The sequence below is a fragment of the Manis javanica genome, chromosome 8 (genome assembly GCF_040802235.1).
Source record: "Manis javanica isolate MJ-LG chromosome 8, MJ_LKY, whole genome shotgun sequence".
NCBI classification, from domain to species: Eukaryota; Metazoa; Chordata; class Mammalia; order Pholidota; family Manidae; genus Manis; species Manis javanica.
Window position 1 is genome coordinate 33,294,279 of NC_133163.1, and position 23,450 is coordinate 33,317,728.

At 48.0% G+C, this 23,450-nt stretch overlaps 1 protein-coding gene across 8 annotated transcripts in view; it reads left to right on the plus strand.

Moving 5' to 3' along the window:
• The window catches only part of TMEM229B (transmembrane protein 229B), a 37,673-nt gene that overhangs the window by 8,927 nt on the left and 5,296 nt on the right, over positions 1-23,450 (plus strand). Inside the window, exons 1-3 of one of the 8 annotated variants that reach the window (XM_073242233.1) lie at positions 6,047-6,084; positions 10,029-10,129; positions 14,878-15,059. Coding sequence is in view for 1 of the 8 variants with exons in the window: in XM_073242235.1 (XP_073098336.1) it covers positions 14,933-15,059; positions 21,962-21,971 (137 nt within the window). In the remaining 7 variants the exon portion in view is untranslated. Of the gene's footprint in view, positions 1-6,046; positions 6,085-10,028; positions 10,130-14,877; positions 15,060-19,059; positions 19,222-19,423; positions 19,589-21,961; positions 21,972-23,450 lie in introns of those variants that run through there. The other 7 variants (XM_073242232.1, XM_073242235.1, XM_073242234.1 and 4 more) reach the window with 7 other exon arrangements.

The window sequence follows — 23,450 nt, forward strand, 5'->3', positions numbered from 1 at the left end:
GAGGACCTTGTAGTTCTTTTTTCTGCCCAAGTTTATAACAAAAGTTTTGGGTCCAGTCTGCCACCTTTTCTCTATTAGAAACTTACTGTAATGCTATTAAGACCCACACTCCTTTACTGATAGTTTCAAAATTCAAAACATTCTAAAACCAGAAGTTTTTCTTTAACTTGTGTGATGGCAAACTGTGAACTGGACTACCATGAGGCCATTGGCCATCTACCTACCCCACTGAATGTAAATATTCATAGATCTGGCTCAGGAATGTTAGGTATTTGAATGGGGGTGCTGAGCCAGACCCTGCTGTGGGAATTATGTCATCTATGGGATGTGCTGTACATGACCTTTTTAAAGATCTAAAAAATTCTGAGCCCCAAGGGTTTTGAATGGGGGACCGTGGGGATGCATGGTGCTTTTCCACAGAGGTGCTGCTGGCACCAGGGGTGGGACAGGTCTTAAGCAGGACTCTTCCAACATCACTGAACCCACGTGACCCTGCCTCACAGTGCCATAGTTTACCAATTTGATTTTTTTAAAATATCGCACTGCAATATCATTTATCTTGATTCTTAAGTTTTTTTTTTTTGGTATCTTCTTAAACTTTCCGCCCAAGGAGAATGCCTCTCCCGCCTCATCCTAATCCTGGCTCTGTATGATTACTAAACCCGGAAGGCTTTTCCTCTTTCCACTGCTGAGTCTCTAGAATGAACTGGTGTGTCCTTGGGGTGATGTGTCCCACTGGATGTATGCATTTTAGTTGAACACGGGGGAGGCCCTGTTGGGTCCTTTGCCGACTCAGCTCCCCAGAGAGACTTGTAAGCCAGTTCCTGGACACGCTTCCTACGTCTGCATGTTTCTTTGGGGGCACAAGTGAGTCTGTTTCCCCTTCTCCCATCGGGGAAGTGATGTGGTGATGCATCAGAGAGCCAATCTGCTTGTCAGGCCCTACAGCTGATTTGACTTGAGGTTAAAACATTTTTTTAAAAATATACAAATGCTCCTGCAAAAACATGGAAACAATAGAAAAATGTACAATGATGGAATCTAAAGTGTTCTATTGTGTTTTATTCATTTTTTAGAAAGGATACAGAGTCGATAAGGTCGTAAATGTCAGTGGAAGAGCAAGCTTAGAAAGCCGTGTTTCTGGATGTTAGCATTCCAAGCAGGCAGCCTGCTCCCTTCTTTCCTCTGCAGTCCCCAAAGGTTGGAGAGGACACATGAATCAGTTACCCTTTGAACTGAAGGACATTTTTTTACCCTTTGTCCCTATTTGGCAATAATGGGCATGCCTAAGGGAATTTAGGCCATCTTTTTCCCCACCACTAAATAACCAGCCTCTCTCAGAATCTGAGCTCTAAGTATTTCCGACCTGCCTTTTTAAACCTAATCAAAGCCCTTTGAGATCATTTTTCTACCCCTATTCCTGTCCATGATTCTTTTGATATAGAATTTTCCATAAACATCCTTAAGCATCCTCTTACATACTATTTACTCATCTTCTCATCCACTAAGAAGATATTACCCCAGACCAATCCCAGCACCTATTTTTTTGACTTCTTCTAGACCCCTTTTCCTCTAGACATTGAACTATTTATCATTTCCCTGGCCCTTAGGGATGACTCGTCATCTTCCATGTGTTGTCATTATGCTGGAAAATGCTGATATATAGTATAATTTAAATTAATCATGGAAATGAAATTTCCCAAAGGTGCCCCATTGAAGTTTTTAAAGCTCCATAGGTTGACCACATTGTCTGTGTTCCCATCATTCAGGAGCTTCATGTTGATAGCTGGAAAAGTCCATTGAATTTATTCTGTGGGATTGATCATTTGAAGCCATGCTAATTTTTGTTCACCCCTTCCTTCCCCTTGGCACTGCAGTTTCCCTTTTGTCTAGAGGCACACAGTCTGGCATGCTGCTCCTTTTCTATTTAGCAAATATTGGTAAAATTCATAGATAATATGACCTAACTGTACACATAAATTTTTAAAAGTCAATATAATGCCTAAATTGTTATTTAAAGAGAAATTAATGAAAAGTTAGTTATAATACACAATCACATATTTTAATATGCCATTGCTTGGGCACGACTACATGGAAAACAGAAGGAAGGAGTCAGATGCTTGAGCCTGTACCTAGAATCACTGAGAGCATAACAGCCATGAATACCCACAGATACAGGTGTGGGTGACTTGAACACCAGGAGAGGTGCTGCTGAGGTTGACGTGATTTTCCCAAATGGTGAACCACTCTTAGTACTAAGTTTCAAAGAACATAAAGTACAGCATCCCCTCAATTTTTACTCTAATGGCATTCCTAGGCAATTACGTTAAAACCAGGCAAACATCCTCTGTATTTATTTCAGAAAGGGAGTTTGGTTCTAGAAGCAGATAATTCTAAGTGGGCTTTTCACTTCTGTGAATGTCCAGTGGAACATTCTAAAGCCACATGGGAGAGTCCTTTTGGGAGCTGTTGTGGGATTGCAGGGTGTCCGGCATTCTAGGGCCATACCGCTAAATGCCTATAACACTTCCCACCTGCTGTGATGCTAAGAGAGGGTCTCCCTATTCCAGGGGTGGCCTCCCTGAGCACGACTGATCTGGAACAAGGAGCAGAACCAGAAACTGGGAGACTTGGATTTTAGGTCTGGACTGTAGGACCTCAGTGCTGGGCTGACTTTGACTCCAGATGCCTGGGTCTCCTCTCTGTAAAGGGGCTTATGGTGACACATGTATCCTGCTGGCCTTTGGGATTGTGGCTCCTTGTGCTTTCCTCCACAAGCTCTGGATAATCCAGAGTAGCCATGTGTGCCCCATGACACATGTCCCATTCCCAAGCTCTCTCTTGCTATGGCTTTCTCTCAGCATTTCCACATCCTTGGGTCTCTCACATCTAGGAAAGAAGGAAGGAGGGAGAGAGGACTCCCCCTCATCTCTGCTTCTCCAGCAGCTTTCCCCTCTTCTTTCCTTTACAAGCAAACTTCTCAGAAGTCACCCACACACACTGTCTCAGTCACCTCCCTCTGCAGTCCCTCCTTCTTAGATGGTCCCCAGTGACTCTGCTGCTACTCTGCAGCCCCTGTCTGACTTGCCTCTGCAGTTGACCGTGGTCCCTGACACTCTCCGGCCCCCACTTCCTGACAGGGTCCTTTTCCTGGGTGTCCTCCCTGGCCCTTCCTCACAGCACCTGGTCCTCTGCCAGCTCCAGAAGGCTCCCGTCACACCTCCCCAGTGTGCTCCTCCTCTGTACTGCTCCATCCAGCTGGGGCCCCAGACCTGCCTCCAGACTGATTCCTGTGGGCCGCTCACACTTGGAGCATCTGACACACAGTTCATCGTGGGTCACCTGGACACACACCTCTTCCTATATCTGCTTTCTCAGGGAATGACATCACCACTGCTCAAGTCAGAGAAGTCCGTGCATCATCCCCAGCTCCTTCCTCCCTCTCTCACCCTCCTCCAGTAACTCTCTCACCAAGTCATGGTGGTCCTGCTTTCATAACAGCTTTGGAGTCCTCTCTGATTAGAGTTAGCAGCTTGACCCTAGTCAGCATTCAGGACTGCAACCTCTACTTACTGTTCCAGCTGGATTAAGATCTTCAGAGGCCCTCAGCACTGACGGGCTCAGGATCCCATGGGTAGAGAAAAATTAATTAATATAATTCTAAGTTATAATATAGAGTTGCATTTTTAGAAGTGACATATTTTTGTGCACTGAAGCCACAACAGTTTCTTTTTCATTCTGTCTCACTTTCTTTTCTTTTCTTTAACTTTCTTTGGTGCCCTATCATGGCTGATACTCTAAGCATGTACCCTAAGCATGTGTCTAGCAGGCCAGCCAGGCAATCCAGGACCTTGTAGAAAGTCAGCCTCCTGTGGCCCAGGCTTGGATCTTTGCCTCTGTGGTCTTTGCGTGTACCTGGTGGCGTGACATAGATTCTAATTGTTTAACAAACAAGTGAATGAATGCATGAGTAATGAAATGAATTTGAAAGGGCTCATTGAAGCAAAAAGCACTCTAAGGATATAAGTAGTTATTATTAGTTTTCTAGTGTTTGATGTTACAGTAGAATTTCCAAGATTTTATATTTCCAATGTGTTAAAAACAACCAGCCCCTCTGTAGTGCTGTAGCTTTAATTCTCCAACTTACTTAGTATTGAGTAGTCTGTGTATGAAAGATGCATATAAGGATTTCTGAAAGAAATAAAATGAATTCGTACAATATGATTGTTTGCTCAATTCCCTTTAGCCTGTGGTGAGGCTGCTGAAGGAGACTGTCAGCTGTCTGGCTGTGCATTATTGCAAGCTACCACACCCAGCTGTGACAGTCAGGGCAGCTGGGAGGGAGACGGTGCCTGGGTGTGTGTGCTGGGGAGTGGTTTACCTTGGAGTCAGGTGGTGGTGGTGGTGGCGGTGGGTGTGGGAAATGGGCCGTCCATCCGAGGAAGCCTGCCTGAGCTCTCAGAAGGGAGGAAGGTGGCTTAAAAGGTGACAGTCAGGCGGTATGAATAAGACTAGGCACAAAATGTTTTCGGTGGAAGTGAAATACCATATAACACCCAGAAGGCTGTAGTTTAATGAATATAACGTGACTCATTATTATGAACTTATGAACAAAACAGGTGGCAAAACCACTCCACAAAATATGAACTACGTGTAGGAATAGACCAAAAGGTTCATCCATCCTGTCATCTGGCGTTAATACGGAGGCCTCCGAGAAGATTTCTGACCTGGGGAAGAGGAAGGAGTAAATCAACGGGGAAGTAAGGAAAGGGGAGAGCCAAATCGGGAGAGGAAATGTGTCCATGAGGGGCATTTTGGTGAGCCAGAATTTTTGTGCCCAGTGTAGACATGTGATGACCAGTGTCCTCCCGGACTCACCTGCCGTGTCTGCTCCACCTCTGACCCACCCCGTCTGATGGAAGGGGCCCTTTGTTGTTTTTCTCCACACTTACAATTTGGAAGTAATTTCAAACTTACAGAAAATTTTGCCAGAATACTACAAAATACCCACATACTCTTTATCCAGGTTCATTCTTTTTAACATTTTGCCTCATTTACGTTATTATGTTCTCTCTCTCAATCTTTTTCTGAACCATTTAAGAGTAAGTTGCCTACATCACCCTTTATCTCTAAATATGTCCGTGTGGATTTCCTAAGAATGAGGGCACCGTTTGTATAAGCTTCTGTACACCGAGCATCGATACGGAACTTTATCTCATCTGTGGCTGTATCTCGGTTTCGTCAATGGGCCCAGTACTGTCCTCCACAGCATCCTCCCTGTCTGGGACAGGGCCCAGCGTGGGCGCCCAGGCTGTGCTTCGCTGTCAGGCACCTTCTCCTTGTGTCTTGAACAGCTCCTCAGCCTTTCATTGTCTTCTGTGACATTGACATTTTTGGAAAATACAGCCTTCTCCTCCTCTTTTTAAAAAAAGAGAATGTTTTTCTCTTTGTGTTTGTCAGGTATTGCCTCATGTCTGGACTCCGGGTTGTACATTTCCAGCTGGGATATACATGAGTAATGCTGTGCCCTGCTCAATGTATGACATCCAGAGATACTGGGTGTCCATTTGCCCCTGGTGTGTGACGTGAAGGTTGACCCCTTGGTTGAGGTGTTGTCCAGTTTCCTCCCTGTGCGTTCACTCATTTTCCCTTGCTCCTAATAAGCAGACTGTGGGGAGACACCTTAAGCCTGTATAAATATCCTGCTCCTCATCAAGATTTTGCCCTTTGGTTTGCCAGCCCTTTCTTAGTAGGCTTACAGGTATTTCTGGATCCCAAGCAAGGAGTGGGAGGTCAAAGCTATTTGGGGCTAGGTGATCCTTTCCCTGGGGCCTCACCCATGTGCTGTGCTGGGTCCAGCCCTGTTGAGTGACTACATTTCCACAAGAGCTTTTCTCTTCCTCCTCCTACCAGGAACAGAAGCCCATTTGTCATCCACTCAATGACATATAAGAATGTTCTTGCGAAAGCTTCTCAGTTTTACTTAGGCATATGAATGGGGTATAAAAAGAAGGCTAGTGTCATCTCAGTGTCTTTAAGGAGACTACACAGAGTTGGGGAGACAAGACTTGGACTCACTGAAAGGTAAAGGGCATGTAACTTGTTAGTACTGTGACCCCACAGGACATCTCAACCAGAGCTGCCCCATGACACTGGGGAATTAGGTACCTTGGCAGTTTGGGGGAGGAGGAATGGGGTGGGTCACATAGGATGCAGGGGCATTTCTTTAATGGCAATAACCTTTGAGTGGGCATTGGAGGAAGAACAGGCAAATACAGATAAACAGAGAGGAGAGAAAGGCATTCCAGGAAGGGAACTGTGGTGGCGCAGACCCAGAGATGGGAGCATGGATGGTGCGGTCAGGGGACCGCAGGTCATACACCAGCCATACAGGGCCCACAGTGGTCGCAGAGGGCAGTATCTACCTGCTTACGCTTTTCAAAGTAACTACTTTGTAACCAAATATTATTGAGCACCTATCTCAACCAGGCATTAAAAAAAAAACTTCTCTGATTCTAAAAACAAAAATGTTCACTGTAGGAAGTTTAGAAAAATAGAAATAAATAAAGAAAAATTTTAACAGTCACTTTAATCTTTTATCCAGAGATAACCAGTTAATTCTGGTGTATTTCCTTCATTTCTAAAATCTTTAACTTCTGGTATCAGTCTTGTTTTGCTTCATGGATTCAGTAGCCCCTCTTATCCCTCAGAGGATATTAATTGTCCTTTTTAAAACATTTCAGTCTGTCGACATTTTCATTTTGCTTTTTAGCTAGAATTTTTATTCCAAATTTGGTGCTTCTGTGGTGGTTTTCGTTTTTGTCAAATGTTTGTTGAGTCTTGGTTTTGTGTTTTACTCTTTGCATCTTGAGGTTTTTCCCATCACCTCTCTGTGAACCCCGATTCTCTGCTCCAGAGTCAGCCACTGCTGGTTGTGTCTGGGGACTGGCAGGAGCTATCTAGGTGTCCCCTGTGCCTCCCTCCCACAGTGTCCAGGGCACAAGTATGGGGGGAGAGCTGGGGCAGGGGCCCTCTTGCCCAGTTGCTCCAAACCTAATCATCAACCAATCAGGGCCTGTCCTGGGCCCCCGATCTGTTGGCTCCTACTTGGACCCCTGGAGCCACTGCTCTGACTGAACACAGGAACCTCAACCACACTGCTTGGGTTCAAAACCCAGCCCTGGCACTTAGGGCCTTGGGAAAGCTATGTAACTCTGGGTCTTATTTCTGAAGTGGGAATAGTAACAGTCTTTATCTTAAAAGATTTTTCTGAAGGTTAAATGAGATGATATATGCTAATGTTCTTAGAGCAGTGTTCTGGCATAAATATGTGCTCTATGAGTATCAGTTATTATTATTTTTATTATTATTAATGGCTGAATTTTGGGGGATTGTGATTTCCCCATTAGTTCATTCCCCTTTGCCTCCCATCTTCAGGGAGTCCATATAATTCCTTCTTGTTTTCTGGTGATGTAATATATTCTTCTTCCTAGAAAATGTCCTTTCCATAATTTTCTAGAGCCTTGGGGGAGGCAGACACATGCCCTTCACCTGCCATCTTTATACAATCATGCATTTCTTTCAAGTTCTTTTTCTTTGAGTATGTGCAAGTTTGTCATTGTATCTGTAATACATCAGGACATCCATTGTCACGAGCACTGGTTCATCCAAAAGCATGGCCCAGGGCAGGACCACCTCCTGGCCTGGGTTACGGGATGCTGACCTGTCCCATGGAGGACTGGGAGGGGATGAGTCTTCTGAGCCTTCCTCAGGCAGGATTGAGGCTGTCCTAATGAATGTAATGCATCCTCTGTTTCCTCTGTCAAAAGGAATGTTAATTATTTTCAGCAGTCTAATTATGTGGCTAATGAGAGACTGACTGAGATAACATTCCCTTTAATTACTCTTGCCTAAGTGCTGTTTGGAGCCTTATTTTGAGGATGCTGCAAGGCTCAGTCCTTTCACAGTAGATGGAGCTGTCCAGCAGAGGCTGAGTGAGGGGTCGGGGTCGCTGGCCTGGAAGGCACGTGGTCAAAGTGCCTGGCTGCAGTCAGTGCCCAGCCCAGTGTATGCTCACCTTTCCTCTGAGCCATTACTTTAAGGAAGCGGACAGTTGGATTGGGTTCCAGATAGAGCAAACAGCAGCCATCACAGCTCCCCCAGAACAGCTCATTCTTCAGTCTTTCCCCCGAAATACCTGCCCTGCAGGCTCCTCTTGGCCAGGGCCCCTCCCTCTCCAAAGACCTGTTACCCTGCCTTTCGCCCCATTCAACACTTGGATATCAAATCCCTACTGTATAACAAGTTTTATCCAGGACATGGGATGCAAAGATAAGGAATTCATAGTCCAGATAACTTTCTAAAACAGAACTTTGATCGTGTTCCTCCCTCTTTGTCCAGGAGAAATGCCACGTCTGTGTCTGACCCCTGCCACCGTCCCAGGTTTATCTTCTGTAGTGTGGCCTTCCTGTGGGTCTGATGTGGTGTCTTTCAATAACTAGGCCTTTGTGGCTATTTGGCAGACCCTTGGAGGCAGCTCTCCCACACCACTGGGTGGACTCAAGTAGGCTGGTAGGGGCGGCTCCCATGAGTTTGTCTGTTTTGAGAACCTATTGTCAACTGTAGGTGGCCCATTGCTGTAGATACATTTCTGTCCATACATCCCCATCTCTCATGAGCGGTGTATGAAGAAAAGGTGGTGGTAAAAACCTCAGCCCTCCCATTTTCTAGCTGTCATTTAACTTCTTTGAGCTTCTATGGCTTCCTGGGCAAATCATAGTTAATGCCTGCCTCACAGATTTGTGACGGGGACTGATGAGATGGCCTGTGTGGAAGCATGTGGCACATGGGAGGTGCCCAATAAGTGGTGTGGAGTTTTTAACATGCCATGCAGCCCCCCTAGACTGAGTTGTAGCCAGAGCCCCAGGGGCTGGCCTCATTTGCCCATAACCAGGGCCCTCTCCTGGCCTCTTGGATGTAAGTCTCTCTCCAGGCAGTGGACAGTGACTTGCATGGAACAAGTCTCACCCTCCTCCATCTCACATTGGCAGCTTTGGTTAAACAGGCCTGAGCCTGAGGAAGAGAAGGAGGGCAGGGAGTCTGTTCCGAGAGCAAGGCAATGGAGCTCAGCGTTAGGTGTGTGTGTTTGGCAACCTCCTGGTCACCCTTGCTAAGTGCTGGAGCAGTGCTCTCCAACAGGATTTTCTGCAGTGATGGAAGTGTTCTTTATCTGCACTGTCCAATATGGCAGACACTGGCTGCATGTAGCTTATTACACACTTGAAATGTGGTTAGTGCAATGGGGGAACTAACTTTTTTATATGATTCATTTTTAATTGATTAAAATTTAAGTTTATATCCCATGGCTAGCAGACTGAATGGTGCAGTTCTAGAGTCTGTAGAAAAATAATTTGTGTACTACCTGCTCTTAACTTGTGCCTTGCCTCTAGGTTACTAGTTTTCACATGTCCTGTTTGCAGAAGGCCGTCAAGGTGTGCTGGGTTGCTGGCAAGGGTCAAGTGAGTCAAGGGGAAGTGACGACAAGTCTGGGCAGTGACTGGTAGGGTGATTTGGAGCCCCCAAAACCATAGGTATCCTGCTGAGACTGACCCACCTTACTGGGCACCTGACCTGTCTTATTCTCAGTTCTGCCCCTCCTGTCTGCAGGGCTGTGTCACAGGTGTTCACAGCAGCAGAAGGAGGCAGGTGATGCTCAGATACGTGATTCTCATGTCAGTGAAGAATGTTCGAGATGGGGGAATATAACCTGTGTTAGTCAGGGCTTTCTTGATTCCAAGGAACAGAAAACCCAACAAACTAGCTGGAATAAAAAGGAACAGTTTCTTCCATGTTAAAGTGAAACACCCAGGCTAGAGAGGGCCTGGTAAAGTTAGTTACTAATTCTTCTAATCAGAAGTAGATGGGAATTCCAGGCCATCAGTCAGAAGATTTCATTTTCCCTTCGTTCGTTAATAAATGTATTGCTAAACAATTGACTAGAATCCATAGTTTCCAATCTCTGCTTGCAGGGGCATCTTCTGTTGACTGGACAAGTTCACTTGAAAACTGGGGGCTTTGCCCTGGTGCAGCTGGCACTGTGGGGACCACCAGATGACTTCTGCAATAAGAGGCAAGGAGTGTTTGACCCCTTGCTTACAGTAACTTCAGCCGCTCTGGACTTACTATTTCTCAGACTTGTGCAGCTTGCTCAGGGTCTTTTCACTTACTCTCTCTCGGCCTGGAATACTTGTTCCAAAACTCTTTGCAAGGCTTCTTTGCATCTTCCTGATCTATGCCCAAACGCTACCTCCTTAGAGAAGTTTAAGACTTAGCCCTCCGGCATCCAGCTTCTTTCTGTCCCTCAGCAGGCCTCTCCCCTTCTTCATGGCCTGATACAGAGGGAACAGTATGCGTTGACTGACTTACTCATTGTCTGTCTCCTACAGAGCTGTGAGCTCCAAGGGGGCAGGGACACTGTCTTGTTCACGCCTATTACAGTGCCTGGCCTTCAGCAGGTACTCAGTATAATATTTGTTCACAGCTGGAATATAACACCTCAAATAAACAAACCAGCCTCCACAGGACTTCTTGGACGAGGTCCCCTGGCTGTTTAGAAGTCTCTGAGCTGGCGTGGCTGTAGAAAACTGTGAAAAGTAGGGCACTGGGTGTCAAGCTGTTAAGGCTGTCCAGGCTTGTCCTCTGAAAGACCTACTGGACTACTTCCTGCCCTCACCGGTGAGGCAGGAAGTAAAAAGGGCAGGGTCCTCACTGCTCAGAGGCGTGGCATGGTGGAGTAACTTGTGGAGCACCTAGGACATGGGCAGTAATAGAACTGGGAGAAATAAATTCCTGGTCACTTTGTCAGTGAGTCTGTGAGGTCACTGTCTGTCTCTTTCCAGCTGACAGGAGGAGCCTTGCTGATCTCCTGTGAGGAGGATTCTAGGGCCCCTCAGCTGCTGCCTGATGGGATCCGCACAGGGGATTATTGATGAAGGGGAGGTGAGGCAGCTCTCCACAGCAACACATGCCTTGCTCCGGGACAGCGGCCAAGCAGCTAATTAGGGAGCCCAGCAGCTGTCCAGCCTTTCAGGCAGCGAGCAGCAGCTACCCAATGCCAGGGGGTGCAATGCAGGGAAAGGAAAGGGGCATGGCGTCAGAGACCACCCTCTATAGTGTAGGGGGTGGGCGATCAGGGTTTGTTCAGAGGGGGACATTGGGAGGCACATCTAAGGCAGAGTCGCCTGGATGGGGAAGAGGAAGGGGAGAGAGGGGTTATGGAGCAGGGTAGCCTGCAGGTGAGACAGAAGACAGAGTGGTGAGATGTCTGGCAGGAAGAAAAGCCAGATTCCAAGCCCAGAGGGAGGGGGCATGGAGTGGAAGGAGAGGGCCAGGCGGAGTGCAGGGTCCATTCCCCACCCCTACCCACTTTCCTGATGCCAGTCAGACTCAAGAGCCTGGGAGCCCTTGCTCCCCAGGGGGAGCTGACCAGACCCAGCCCGTGGGGAGGTTTGGAATTCCAATCACATTTATACTGGAGCTGGTCACTCCTTGGTTTGGTTGTTGTGAAATCCACTCTTGTTCAGGGCAGGTTTTACTACAGGACAAGTGAAAGCTATTGTTCCAGGTCACTTGGGAAGAACTGGGGGCTTTGAGTAACCAGAGGGCTCCCCAGTGGGTCTTTGGGACATCTCTTTACTTTGTGGGCACCTGGGGCGGGGGACATTTAAAGAGATTTGGAGAAAAGGAGAGTGGGAGAGAGAAAAGGATAGTGTTTACTGTCTAGGCTTAGGTTCTGGGCCATGGAGATGGAGTCAGGGACTGGCTTTTAGGTTCCCGTCAGAGAAGCAAAGATTTAGTCCTGCAAGCCCTGCTTACCCTAAATAGTTATGGGGAGGAGAAAGAATGGTGCAGAGGAAATTTCCTGCCAGCAGCTGCTGGTTAAACCTCTTTGGAAATGAATCCTATGTGCAGGAAAACTGGATGTGCCTTTTGAGAGTGCCAGCACATTGTAGGAATAACAGAATCGGCACTGTTACTGTTATTCTCTGACCTGAACCCGAGGTTGGCCCCTTGCCCACCTAGGGGGCTGCAGTTTCTCCCAGGATGCCTGGGATGCTCTTTTCCAGCTTCAGTCCTCCTCATGTGACATGTCTTCTGGGTTGTCCAGACCCAAGGCTCCCCCATGTCTATCTTCACCCCTCAATCCAGATGATGGCTCTTGGAGGTGGAAGAAAGGAGAGGGAGCACCCTCCTTTCTTTCCTTGTCTGCAGAGATAGCCATGGCCATTGTAAGCCAGTGCATATGGAGCTTTGTGGGAGAGAGCCCTTCCATAATGGTGGCCTAAAAATCAGACAACAATGCTGGACATCACTATGTTTGCTTAGTAACACTGGATGATGTAATCACCCAAGACTAGCTGGACCCTTTCTCTACTTTGCTTGTCCATCCATCCAACAGAAATTCCACGGTCTCAAGGAATTCATCATGTGGATGGGGAAACAGATGCTTGATTTTCAGATGGGACATTATGTTTTAATAGGAGCATATTCCAAGTCCTGTGGAAACATCAGTGATGGAATAACTAGCTGGCAGCACACACGAATGCGGAGGGAGCAGATTCTCAAAGGCAGAGTGGATGTGGTGGACTGCAGAGGAGGGCTGGAAACTGCATGGTGGTTTCTGTTCCTTCAAGTTCCCGGTAACACTGGGCCATGTTGACTGAGAAGTTGGTTGGACAGACTTGGCTGTATGTTTACAAATAAGTGGCTTACAGAGTGGACGAAGTAGATTACTCTGAATGAAGGATGCATGCATGTGGTGTATGTTAAGAATGAGATTTGGATGAAAAGCAGTTTGAGGGCATATTGTATGGGGGGGAGAGAGGAGATTCTGGAGCCTGAAGACCAGGATTTGAATCAAATGTGTAGATTTGGCCTAATCTCCTAATATCCTGAAACTCAGTGTCTTAATCTCTAAAAAGGGGGGCAGTGTGTGTGTGTGTGTCTGTGATAATTCCTTCTCTTTCTGCAAGAGTCTTGGGAAAATTATGAGAGATGATATACGTGAAAAAATGTAAGTTCTACCTACATGTTAGTGGCTATAAGGACTCTGTACACAATCACAGGCCCCGAGAATTTCTGGCTCAGGTCATGCAGTCCGCAAAGGAGCCTCATGCCCTATTCAAGCCAGGGACCTGCTCTGAGGGCCCAGGGAGTGTTGGAGGGCACTGGAGACAGCATGTACACTTGGAGGCAGAGCTATACCATTACCTCCTTGTTCAGCCCCCACACAGTCCAGGAAGCAGGAGGTGTCCAGCATGAGGCTGGCCCTGGAAGGCAGCTGTTCCAGGGGCCATCGCTCCATCTGCCAGGGTAGCACCTCAGCCAGCAATGGGCTCCTGGGGCTTACTGCAGCCACCCATGGGCAGTGCTGGCAGGATGTGGGCGTTGGTTCCTGTTTCTGTTTTGGTTTTGATTTCTGCTATTCATGTACCTCTTAGGACCCAGGGAAGCAGAAGTGCCGGTGGGTGGACTTGAACTTCCCAGGGTCATAGTGGTGCTGGGAGAGGAGGGGTATCAGACATGCCCCATTAAAGCCCTTTGTTCGTGGTGATAGGTAGGTTCCAGGGTGACCCCTGCCCATTGTCCGGCAGGCTGGGAGGAGGAGGAGGATGGACAGGTGGGGAGGGTTGGGGGCTCCTGTTTATGGAAGGGCTGGGGAGGGACAGGGCAAGGCAGAGCACAGCAGCCCTCTGCACTTCACACCCTCTGTCCTTCACCACTCAGCACTGAGGCCCAGGGAGAGACCCAGGGGTGCACAGCCTCCTTGGCCATAAGCACGTGTGCATACCATGAATTTCAGGTCCCCAGCCTCTGCCCTTTCACTTCTCAGCTCCTTTGCTGTCTTGCAAATTGTCAGGTTGCTCAGAGGGCCTGTGGGAAAGAGTAGAGGAAGGTGGCCGTGGGCGTCAGCCCTGGGTGACGTCTCTGCGGTCCACCCTGCTTGGCCGTCAATGGGGGCTTGGTGCTGACTCCCACCCCTAGTCACATACTGTTCTTGGCTTCTGAGTGGCGCATCTGTCCTTCCATAGAGCCAAGCTAGACCTGAGCTCTGTCCTTGGCCTTATGCAGGTGGTGCTGTATCCCAGGGATTTTCAGGGAAGCTTCAGCACCTCCTTATTAAAACAAAAAATGTTGGAATCTCTATCCAATGGTCAAGGCTTAGGGGTATATTAAAAATGTGTATGTGGCAAGGGGCAAATTAGATTAATATCAGCTTGTATTTAGTTATTGATGTTAATAGGAAAAGCCTCAACAGTAATGATAAAACAATAGAATGAAATAAATGTTAGGGTGGGGGATTTCAGGCAGAGGGTTTTAGCATACATTTGTTGGCTTGTTTTTCTGTGTGCAGTTGTGCTTAACTCCCCAAACGCTAACAGCAGTGTCCTACACTGCCTGCCTTCCATGACGTTCTTGACCACCCTTGAGAACAGATGTACCCACTACAGAGTGAAGGTGAGAAGTGTAATCTGAAGCTAAATGAGAATGGAGATGGAGTCTAAAATTATACCCTCTCAGATTTACAAGTGTGCGCACATTCACTTGTGGTACAAGAAGCCTTAAGTCCCAGGCCCATGGGTGAATTGCCCGGAAGCCACTCCAAGCTCTGGTCACTGGATTAACCAGACTTGAACAAATGGGATGGCACAGAAGAGGTGTTTCCAGGAGAGGGGCCCAGTCACCTGGACAGAATGAGTGTCTGGAGCTGGCCTGGGGCCCCTTTGGTGTTGTCCTTAAGGCTGCCTCTCCCTCTGGCCTGGTGTCTCGGAGCTAGGGGCAGTTTAAGCTCATGCATGCCTCTTCCTTTATTTCCAGGGACGCATGGAAGCCATTCACCCACTAGCCGAGGATCAGCTGAGGCCTGGGGCTGATGCTCACCCACACTGCTGAGAATGCCCCCGAGGCCCAGCCAGGCACTAGCCCAAAGGTGATCCCGGGACACTCCTGGACAGTGATCCTGATGTCTGTTCTGAGCCACACACACAAGGGTGTGACAAGTGAGTATGTTACAGGCGCCCCAGGGATCACTGGCCCTTCCTGCCTCAGTGGCATGGGCTCAGGTCTGGAGGATCCAGTTCTGAGCCTGCCTCCCCTGCGAGGGCCCATCCCTGGGCTGCAGTGGAATGCAAGGGGAGTGTCCAGGGGGTTCAAGCCGTGTCACAAGCTGGAACCATCTGACAGCCACACAGCCTCTAAGAAGTGGGCTGGACCCAGATTGGCTGACACAGTGATGTAAGGCCCCCAAATTCTTTCTTGGCTGTTGGCTCTTGGATGCTTTGGGCCTTGGACTTAACATCTGTGCAGGAGGAACTGCACCTCACCTAGGACCCTGGACTCTGCCCAGATGCCACAAGCAGGTCACGTGGCTTTGGGTAGAGCCTCCAGGGCACGAGAAGGTGAGGGATTTGTGGTACAAAAGTGGCCACCGGGGGAAGAGAGGAACAAGTCTTTGGCTGCTTTTGTCATATTTCAGTGGGGTCTCCTCGGTGCAGACAAGGCTGCGTGCAGGACAAGAGGCCCTGGCCGCGGAGTCTCGCCTGTTCTAACATGGCCTTTCTTTCCAGCCTTGGCCTCTGGTTTTCCCCTGATGATGCTTTAAAAATGCTTTCCTACGCCCCAGAGGCCTGTGTGGCCTAAAGGCTGTTCTGTCTGTCCAGGCAGGCAGACCCACTGTGGGACCCAGGATGGCAGGCAGGAAGCTCCCCTGTAAGCAGGGTGGACAGTGTTGGTACTTGTGCACTCTTGACTGGACAAGCTTTTAGGAGCTGCTGGGCTGGTGCACGGGAGCTGGGAGCCTTCAAGTCCACACCGGAGTTTGCAGGGTAGGAAGGAGATAACTTAGTATTTCTCAGCTTTAAGTAGATCTTGACTCTACTGCCACTTGAGAGTCTAAAGCTCAGGGCTAGAATCTATTTTTCGCTCAGCTCGGGCTTGCAAAATCAGTTTGTGATTGGAGCGTTGTTCAGGAAGTGTATCGTTGAGTTGATGTGTAGCCAGAGTGATGTGCGAGCGAGCCTGGACTGTGGGAGTAGTGTGGGGGTGGAGAGACGGCCGCGGAGGCCGCTGTGGGAACATGATGATGGCCTAGATGACTCAGACAGGAGACCTATTCCCCATATAACACAGAGGTTCCCAGAGCAATTTACAACATCAGCTTTAAAACAGTTGGACCCTTTTGTCCAGTGATCCCACTTCTGGAATTATTCACTAGGAATTCTTTAACTAACAAATAGTCCCAGAGGAAAAAAACGGCTGGATTCTTTTGTTACTGGCATTAAAAAAATATTTCTTGTGGTGTCATTGTAATAGTGGGAATGGGAAACAGTTGTTCTCCCTTTGTTGAACATCTAGGTTAAGTAAATTATAATTTTCTACCCAGTAGAATATTATACAGCCATTATAATTTCAAGAACAGAAGCAACATAACTTGGAAAAATTATTATGATGTAAGTGAAAGTGTCAGATTTCAAAATAAGTACATTATGGTAGCTTGTAAAATAAACACATGAGGAAAGATTGCAAGGGAAAATGATAATGGCTGCTAGCTGGATTGAACCGTGAATACCTTTTCTTTCTGTGATGCATGGATTTGCTCCTTTTAAAACTGTTTAATCTGGATGAATACACAACACACCATTAATAGTCACTTTCTCTAAGATGTGGGATGATGGAGGACTTTTGCTTTCTAAGTCATTCCTTTCTGCAACGTTTAAATTTCAGCTGTGAGCATGTGTTACTTTTGTAATCAGGAAAAATAATAAACGTATTTTAAAATGCTAGAATTAAACTTTTTAAAAGGTTGTATGTCCCAAGAGAAAGGAGAAGAGAAAGGCGGAGCCAATTAGCTGTTTATACTTGCCTTCCTCAGTGTTTAAGGGCCTGTTTGGGCTCATTTATTCATTTGTTCATTCATCCCACAGGTACTAGTGGATTTTATTGCCAGGTACTTTTCTAGGCACTGGTTACCCAGTAGTGAACAAGATAGAGCCCCTACACTCAGGGAGGTATCATTCTAATTGGGAGAGTCAGACAATAAAAAATGAGCAAAATATCAGAAAGTGAAAATGCCCTGAAGAAAATAAAATGAGATGATGTGAATGACGGGGAGGCTATTTTGGATTGGGGATCAGAAAAGATCTTGGAGGGGTGAAGGTTGAGCTGAGATTTGAATGACAACAGGGAGGCAGCCATATGAGGCTTGGCAACAGACTTACAAGCAACACATAAGATGCCCGACCTCTGAGTCCCACCCGCAGGATGCCCTTTGTGGCCTGAGCCTTGGTGAACCTCTGTGCCAGGCTGACTCTGTCCCCCAAGTCCACTTGCACCTCTGTGCCTGCCAGCTGGGATTTGCTTAGCATCCGAGGCTCTCCAGAATCCTCCTCTGCTGGCCACCCTACGTGGAATGGTTGCTTCTGACGCTCTGGCCGCTGCTGCTCCAAGCAACACTTCTCTGGGCAGCCTGCACACTGGTCGCTGCCCCTGGCTGGCATTTCCACAGCAGGGCTGGGCCATCTGAGATTCCCAGCAGTACTGGGAGGCTGGCAGTCAGGAAGGTAATGTGTGTCCTGGTGAGAGATCTGTGAATGGCACATGCCTTGAGGCCCTGAGGGGTGGCTGCCACCATGGCCCTGTGAGGGTCAGCTGTGACCCTGTAAGACCTTCATGTAGATCCTGCCAGCACTTGGCCTCAGAACAGAGCTTGGCCTCTCAGAATAGGCTGAGAGCCTTTAGAAGCTCTGGCACCCAGTTACAAGCTTCTTCACTGATGATGACCTAAAGGCTCACATCCTTCTTGCTTCCTGTTGTCTCTCTGTATCATCAGAACCTTCCAGAAGCAGAAACTGAGAAAATAGTAGTGCCCTCAGAGGAGCCTGTAGTCAGCCTCAAGGGCAGTGCAGTGTGCTGACTGGGAGTGAAGCCTCTGGACTCAGACTTGGATCCTAGCTCTGCCTTGTAGAGCTGTTAAGAACTTAGGCCAAGTAGTCTTTTTCTGCCTTAATTTCCCATCTGTAAAATTAGCTTGAGGATTATCTGAGTTAATACATGGTAAGTGCTGAGAAGATGCCTGAGTATTATTATTCTTGTTACTTGGGAGGTGGAGAGAGGACCACAGCAAGAGAGGGTGGAGCTCTGCAGCATCCAGGCCAGCCTGTGACCACATTTATTTCCCCCGACCTGCTTTGCTTCTGGCCCTGAAGCAAGCCCATGTTTTCCCCCACGCCTGTGGCTTGATAACCTCAGGGGCAGCTCAGGCCAGTTTCAGATGCTGCATTGTGCATCCAGATGTAAGAGCAACTGCCCACCCCTCAGTGATTCCACTCCCCGCCAGCACAGAGCCTACCAGGGCACTGGACTCAGGGTCACTCAAGATGTCCCCCCATCACCTTGCCTTCAGGGGCTCCCTAGAAGAGCTATGCCTCTCCCCAGAGCATGGAACTTGTGGTGCCTGTGCATGGGGAGTGAAATTTGGGAAGTTAATGGGGTGAGAGAGGAAGGCCTGCTTAGCCTGGAAGCATAGAGGAGGAATTCTGATTTTTTAGCAAGATGCTCCTCCGTACAGAAATTCCCAGAGTCACGGTGGTGTGGCACCATATCTTCCTGGAACAAGATAAGAGGTTTTTGGCAAAACCAGGGGCAATCATGCCAGCTGGTTCGGCCTCCATTCTGTCTTGGACTACGCCCCTCTCAACTGCTTACTCTGCTTTCTGCCACCCTAAGGAATAGCTCAGCAGGTTCGGAGAGCAGCAGGTGAGACGCTTAAGAGAACAGGGCTCTTAAGCCAGCGCCCTCCTCCAGCACCTTCCCCTTGGAGGCTCGGTGCCCTGCTTGGCCACGTCGCCCTGAGCTCTGGCCCTCCGCCGCAGCGCTGTGTTCCCAGGCCCTTTTATCAACGATTATGAGGGCTCTTGGACTTGAGTGCTGTTCCCCAAAGTCTGCTTGTGAAACCATCCACAGCTCTCCAAACTGTTTTTTCCTGCTTTCTCCATGCCCTCCTCTTTACTCCACCCTGGATTTTCTTCCTGGGGCTGCCCTGTCTCAGTGTCATGGTCCTCGGGGTGGTGGCGTTTGTCACCAGGAGGAAGAAGCCAATGTGCAAGCTGCGGTTCCCCCTGATGCGGGCTCTCCAGGGCTCCGACCCCGGGGCTGGGCACGGAGGTACTGGAAGGGTCCTGGGTGAGGGGCTCAGGTGGAGGGAGGAGGCCAGGGCAGGGATGGGGGTCTGTTGGGCTCAGCAGTGCTTGGGTGAGTCTGTCCTAGCTCACAGTTTAAACGTAGCTTCTGTGGTTATTAGAAGTGATTTTGGGGCATGGAGCTCTGAAAATCTGCCCACCTCTAATCTTAGCGTCTGTCCCACCAGAGTGTGAGCTGCCATCAAGCTGGTGACACTGTCTCATATCCCTGTTCCCTGTCTTCACCCCCCTTCTCCTGGCCCCAGCCAGGACTTCCAGTTCTCCCATTTGTCTCCGTGGACCAGGTGTGTTCCTCCGGCACAACCCCTCGAAAGTGACCTGACTTTGCCTAGGTACGCAGCCCTTCCACCTGTCCGTGTTCTTCTGGGTCCTGAAGATTCCAGAAACGGAACCCAGGCCTTGGTCTCCCCCTGTTCTCTCTCCCCTATGCTCTCTTCTGTTCAACAGTTGGCCCTCTTTCATCCTTTGACAGCTACTCTTTTAATCTTACTTCTGCCCATAGGGCTTGGGGGCCCTGCTCTTTCAAGTCACCTGCTCCAGGGGGACAACTGGAGCCTCTGATTTGTTACCGATTGGGAAACCATGGCCATCCCCAAAGATGAGGCTCCTCCGCATTCCTCAGTGAACTTCCCTGGGGCCTGGGGCTGTTCTCTTCCCTCCCAGGGGGGCTAACCACCTGTCTGGGGTTCAGGATAAAATTAGGGTGTGAGAAGCTGTGCCAGGAAAGCTGGCCCTTTTACTCCACCCCCCTTTACAAGCCTGGAATTCAGAGGGCTGGTTCTGAGACCCTCTCCTCATCCGGAAGCTGGAAGCTCACTGTGACTGTTCTCAGCTGAGTCTTTTCTCTCCTGTGGGCTATTGTATGTGCGGCTGTTTTCACAGGGTTGCTTGGCTGCCGGGTTGGTGCTGTGGGTGGAGGGGAAGACCTAATCTGCGTGGCAAGGAAAGCTGCCCAGCCAGTAGCCTCAGGTAGGAGGTGGCACTCAAAGCAGGGGGAGCTGACGAGGACGCCTAGCTCTGTGATAGAAATGACAATGAGAGCCACCCTTTCTTGAGCATGTGCTGTATTCCTAGGAGCATATATCAGCTCATTCATCCTCACGATAATGCTCAGAAGCAGCTACTCTTACTGTTCTCATGTTACCTATAAGGAACCTGAGGCACAGAGAGGTCAGGGGATCTGCCCTAGGTAAGTTATCAGCCAGGATGAAAACCCAGGCAGCTAGGATATAGAGCCCCTGTGTTTGACCACTACACCTTATTCAGACCCATGAAGTCATGCTTCCTTGTTGGGGGTGGCTCAGGAGGGAAGAACCGAAGCTAATTGTATATGACTTCAGGTTTCCTTAGTTCATTTTTCTGGCAAATTTATTGAACATCTTCTATGAACAAGGCACAAAGGTGACTAATATATATATGCATTCAACAACCACTATTTAAAAAATTTTTTTATTTAGGTATTATTGATATACACTCTTATGAAGGTTTCACGTGAAAAAACAATGTGTTTACTACATTTACCCATATTATCAAGTCCCCACCCATACCCCAATGCAGTCACTGTCCATCAGTGTAGTAAGATGCCACAGATTCACTGTTTGCCTTCTCTGTACTACACTGTTTTCCCCGTGATCCTACACACCATGTGTACTAAACATAATACCCCTCAATCCCCTTCTCCCTCCCTCTCCACCTGCCCTCCCACACCCCTCCCCTTTGATAACCAGTAGTTCCTTCTTGGAGTCTCTGAGTCTGCTGCTATTTTCAACAAACACTTTTGAGATTAAATTTTATCTTTGTAAAAGTTATACACACTTGTTGGGAAAAAAGTACGTTATACACTAAAATATAAAGAAAGAAAAAAAGTCATTGATGATGTCACCATTTGGACATGATTGTGGCTAATCTTTTTGTATATTTACATGTATGTATGCTTTTGAAAAATAATCATATTAATTATTGAGGTTTGAATTATTATTAATTATTCTGCTTTTTTTCTCTTAACATTGTATTAAATATTCATCAAGTGGCTACTAGTGCTGGCCTTTAGATGGATTGTGGTAAAGCACAGGGCTGCCGTCACAGACATGAACTGGGTGCAGAGGTGGACAGATAGGCAGTGGACAGCTCTGCGGTTGGGGTGTTCAGGGAGGTCTTTGCAGATAAGATTGGATCTTGAAGGAGGATCATGGGTTCACGAGCCAAGGGCTGGAGGCGGGAGTGGAGGCAGTGGTGTGGAGGTGGGAGTGGAGTGCAAAGGGCATCCCAGGTAGCAAAAACAGCAATGAAAAAATCGGAAGACAGGATCTGAGGCAGAGGTGGGTGAAGAGCTTCACCAGCCTGTCCAGGGGTTTGAACGTTACTCTGTAGATGGTAAAGATCTGCTAATGGGGATTTAAGTGGGGGAACCACTGGATTTGCATTTTAGAAAGGTTGTTTTTACCTCACACTCTTCAGAGTGTGCTGAGTTGATTGGAAAGGAAAGGCAAGGAGGTGGAGCCTCTGGGAGACAGTCAGAGTTACCTGAGTGAGAGATGATGGGGGCTTCAGTAAGAGCAGCGGCAGTAAGGAAGAGGGTAAAGAGGAGATGGGTGTTGAAGATAGGTAAAGAGGTTGAAAGGACAGGAGTTAATGGTTAACTCGGTGCCTCTGATATTGGCTTGCTTTGGCCAATGAGATGCTAGTGGGTATAACTTAATCAGAAGCACCAGTGCAGTTAAGCTTGCTTATTCTTGTGCCTGTGCCCTTGCCATGAGAAGCAAATGCCAGGGCTAGTTCCCTGGGCCCAGGAGGATGAGAGATAAGTGGAGCAGAACCACCCCAGCCGAGCAGAGGACAGAGCCCCCAGATGATTCACAGTCTCATGATCAAGGCCAGCCAAGATCTGCCAACCCACAGACACATGAGCTGTAATAAGAAATGAGAGTTGACCTAAGTTGCTGAGTTTGGGGATGATTTGTTATGTAGCAACTGAGAACTGATTAAGAAATGTCTTTGTTCTTGAATTGAATGATTACTGTGGACCAGGCACTATTCTAGTCACTGGGGATGCAGTGCTGAACCAGACAGACAAGGTCCTTACTCTCAGCGAGCTCATGTTAGAGGGGGGATATGGCAGTGGAAGCTAGAATGACACTAAGGCCTCTGGGTGCTAACTGGGTGTGTGGTGGTGCCATTAATCAGGCTAGGGTCATAGGAGGAACACAAGTTTTTGGGAAAATATAATGAATTTTATTTAGGAGAGCCATTTGGGGTGCCTACGGGACATTTAGATGGAGGGGTTGAGGAAGGAGTTGGATACATAGGTGTAGAACACAGGAAAGATGTCCTGATGGGGACTGAAAGTTACCAACATAATAGAACAGCACATCATCCATATGGAAGAGGAACAGAGTAAGTGCTGTGGATATTCAGAGGAGGAAGAGAGGGCTGTGAGAGTCACACAAAAGGCAAAGAGACACAGTGGATAGGATCTTCAAAGGCACGGAGGTAAGATGAGAGCTAGACTGGGAGAGTGAGGTGGAAAACATAGACTGGAGTGAGATCATAGAGAGTCTTGAATGCCAGGCCAAGGATGCTATAGGGTTTCTTTAGCAGATAGGGAGCCATTGAATGCTTTTGAGCAGGGGAGTGACATTAGGCATGCATGTCTAGGAGATGGGCAGTAGTATGCAGTGGAATTTGTTTTGAAGTAGAAGTCAAAGATAGATGGCTTTTAGCTCAGCTCTTCCAATAACTGGTCCTGAGATACAGGGCAAATGACTTCTCCCTAAGTCCCAACTGTGTCTTTAAAAAAATGAGAGTTAAACTACCTACCCTTCACATGATCTTAAATTTGTAAGAACCATGAAAATATGTGAATGAAAATTCTTGGAAGACCACAAAGCAGTGAACATGGGTATGTGAATAGGCCTGCTATTGCTGCAAGGTGAGGCTGGAATTCCCAGACAGGCGGGCAGAATGTAGATATTATTTTGTTAACCTCTGTCCCCTCTCCCACCTTGGAGAGGGGGTTGACAGAATGTCGAGCCTGGTGTCCTCTGGCAGCTGGCAGAGCTGGGATTCATGTTCTCATGCTCTGCTTTCCTGTTCTCGATGCAGCCCTGTACTCTACCCTTCTCCCTTCGGCATAAACAACACATGTCATTTAGAGAGTGACTGCTTGGGAGAGGCCTCTGGCAGCGCTGCGGAACA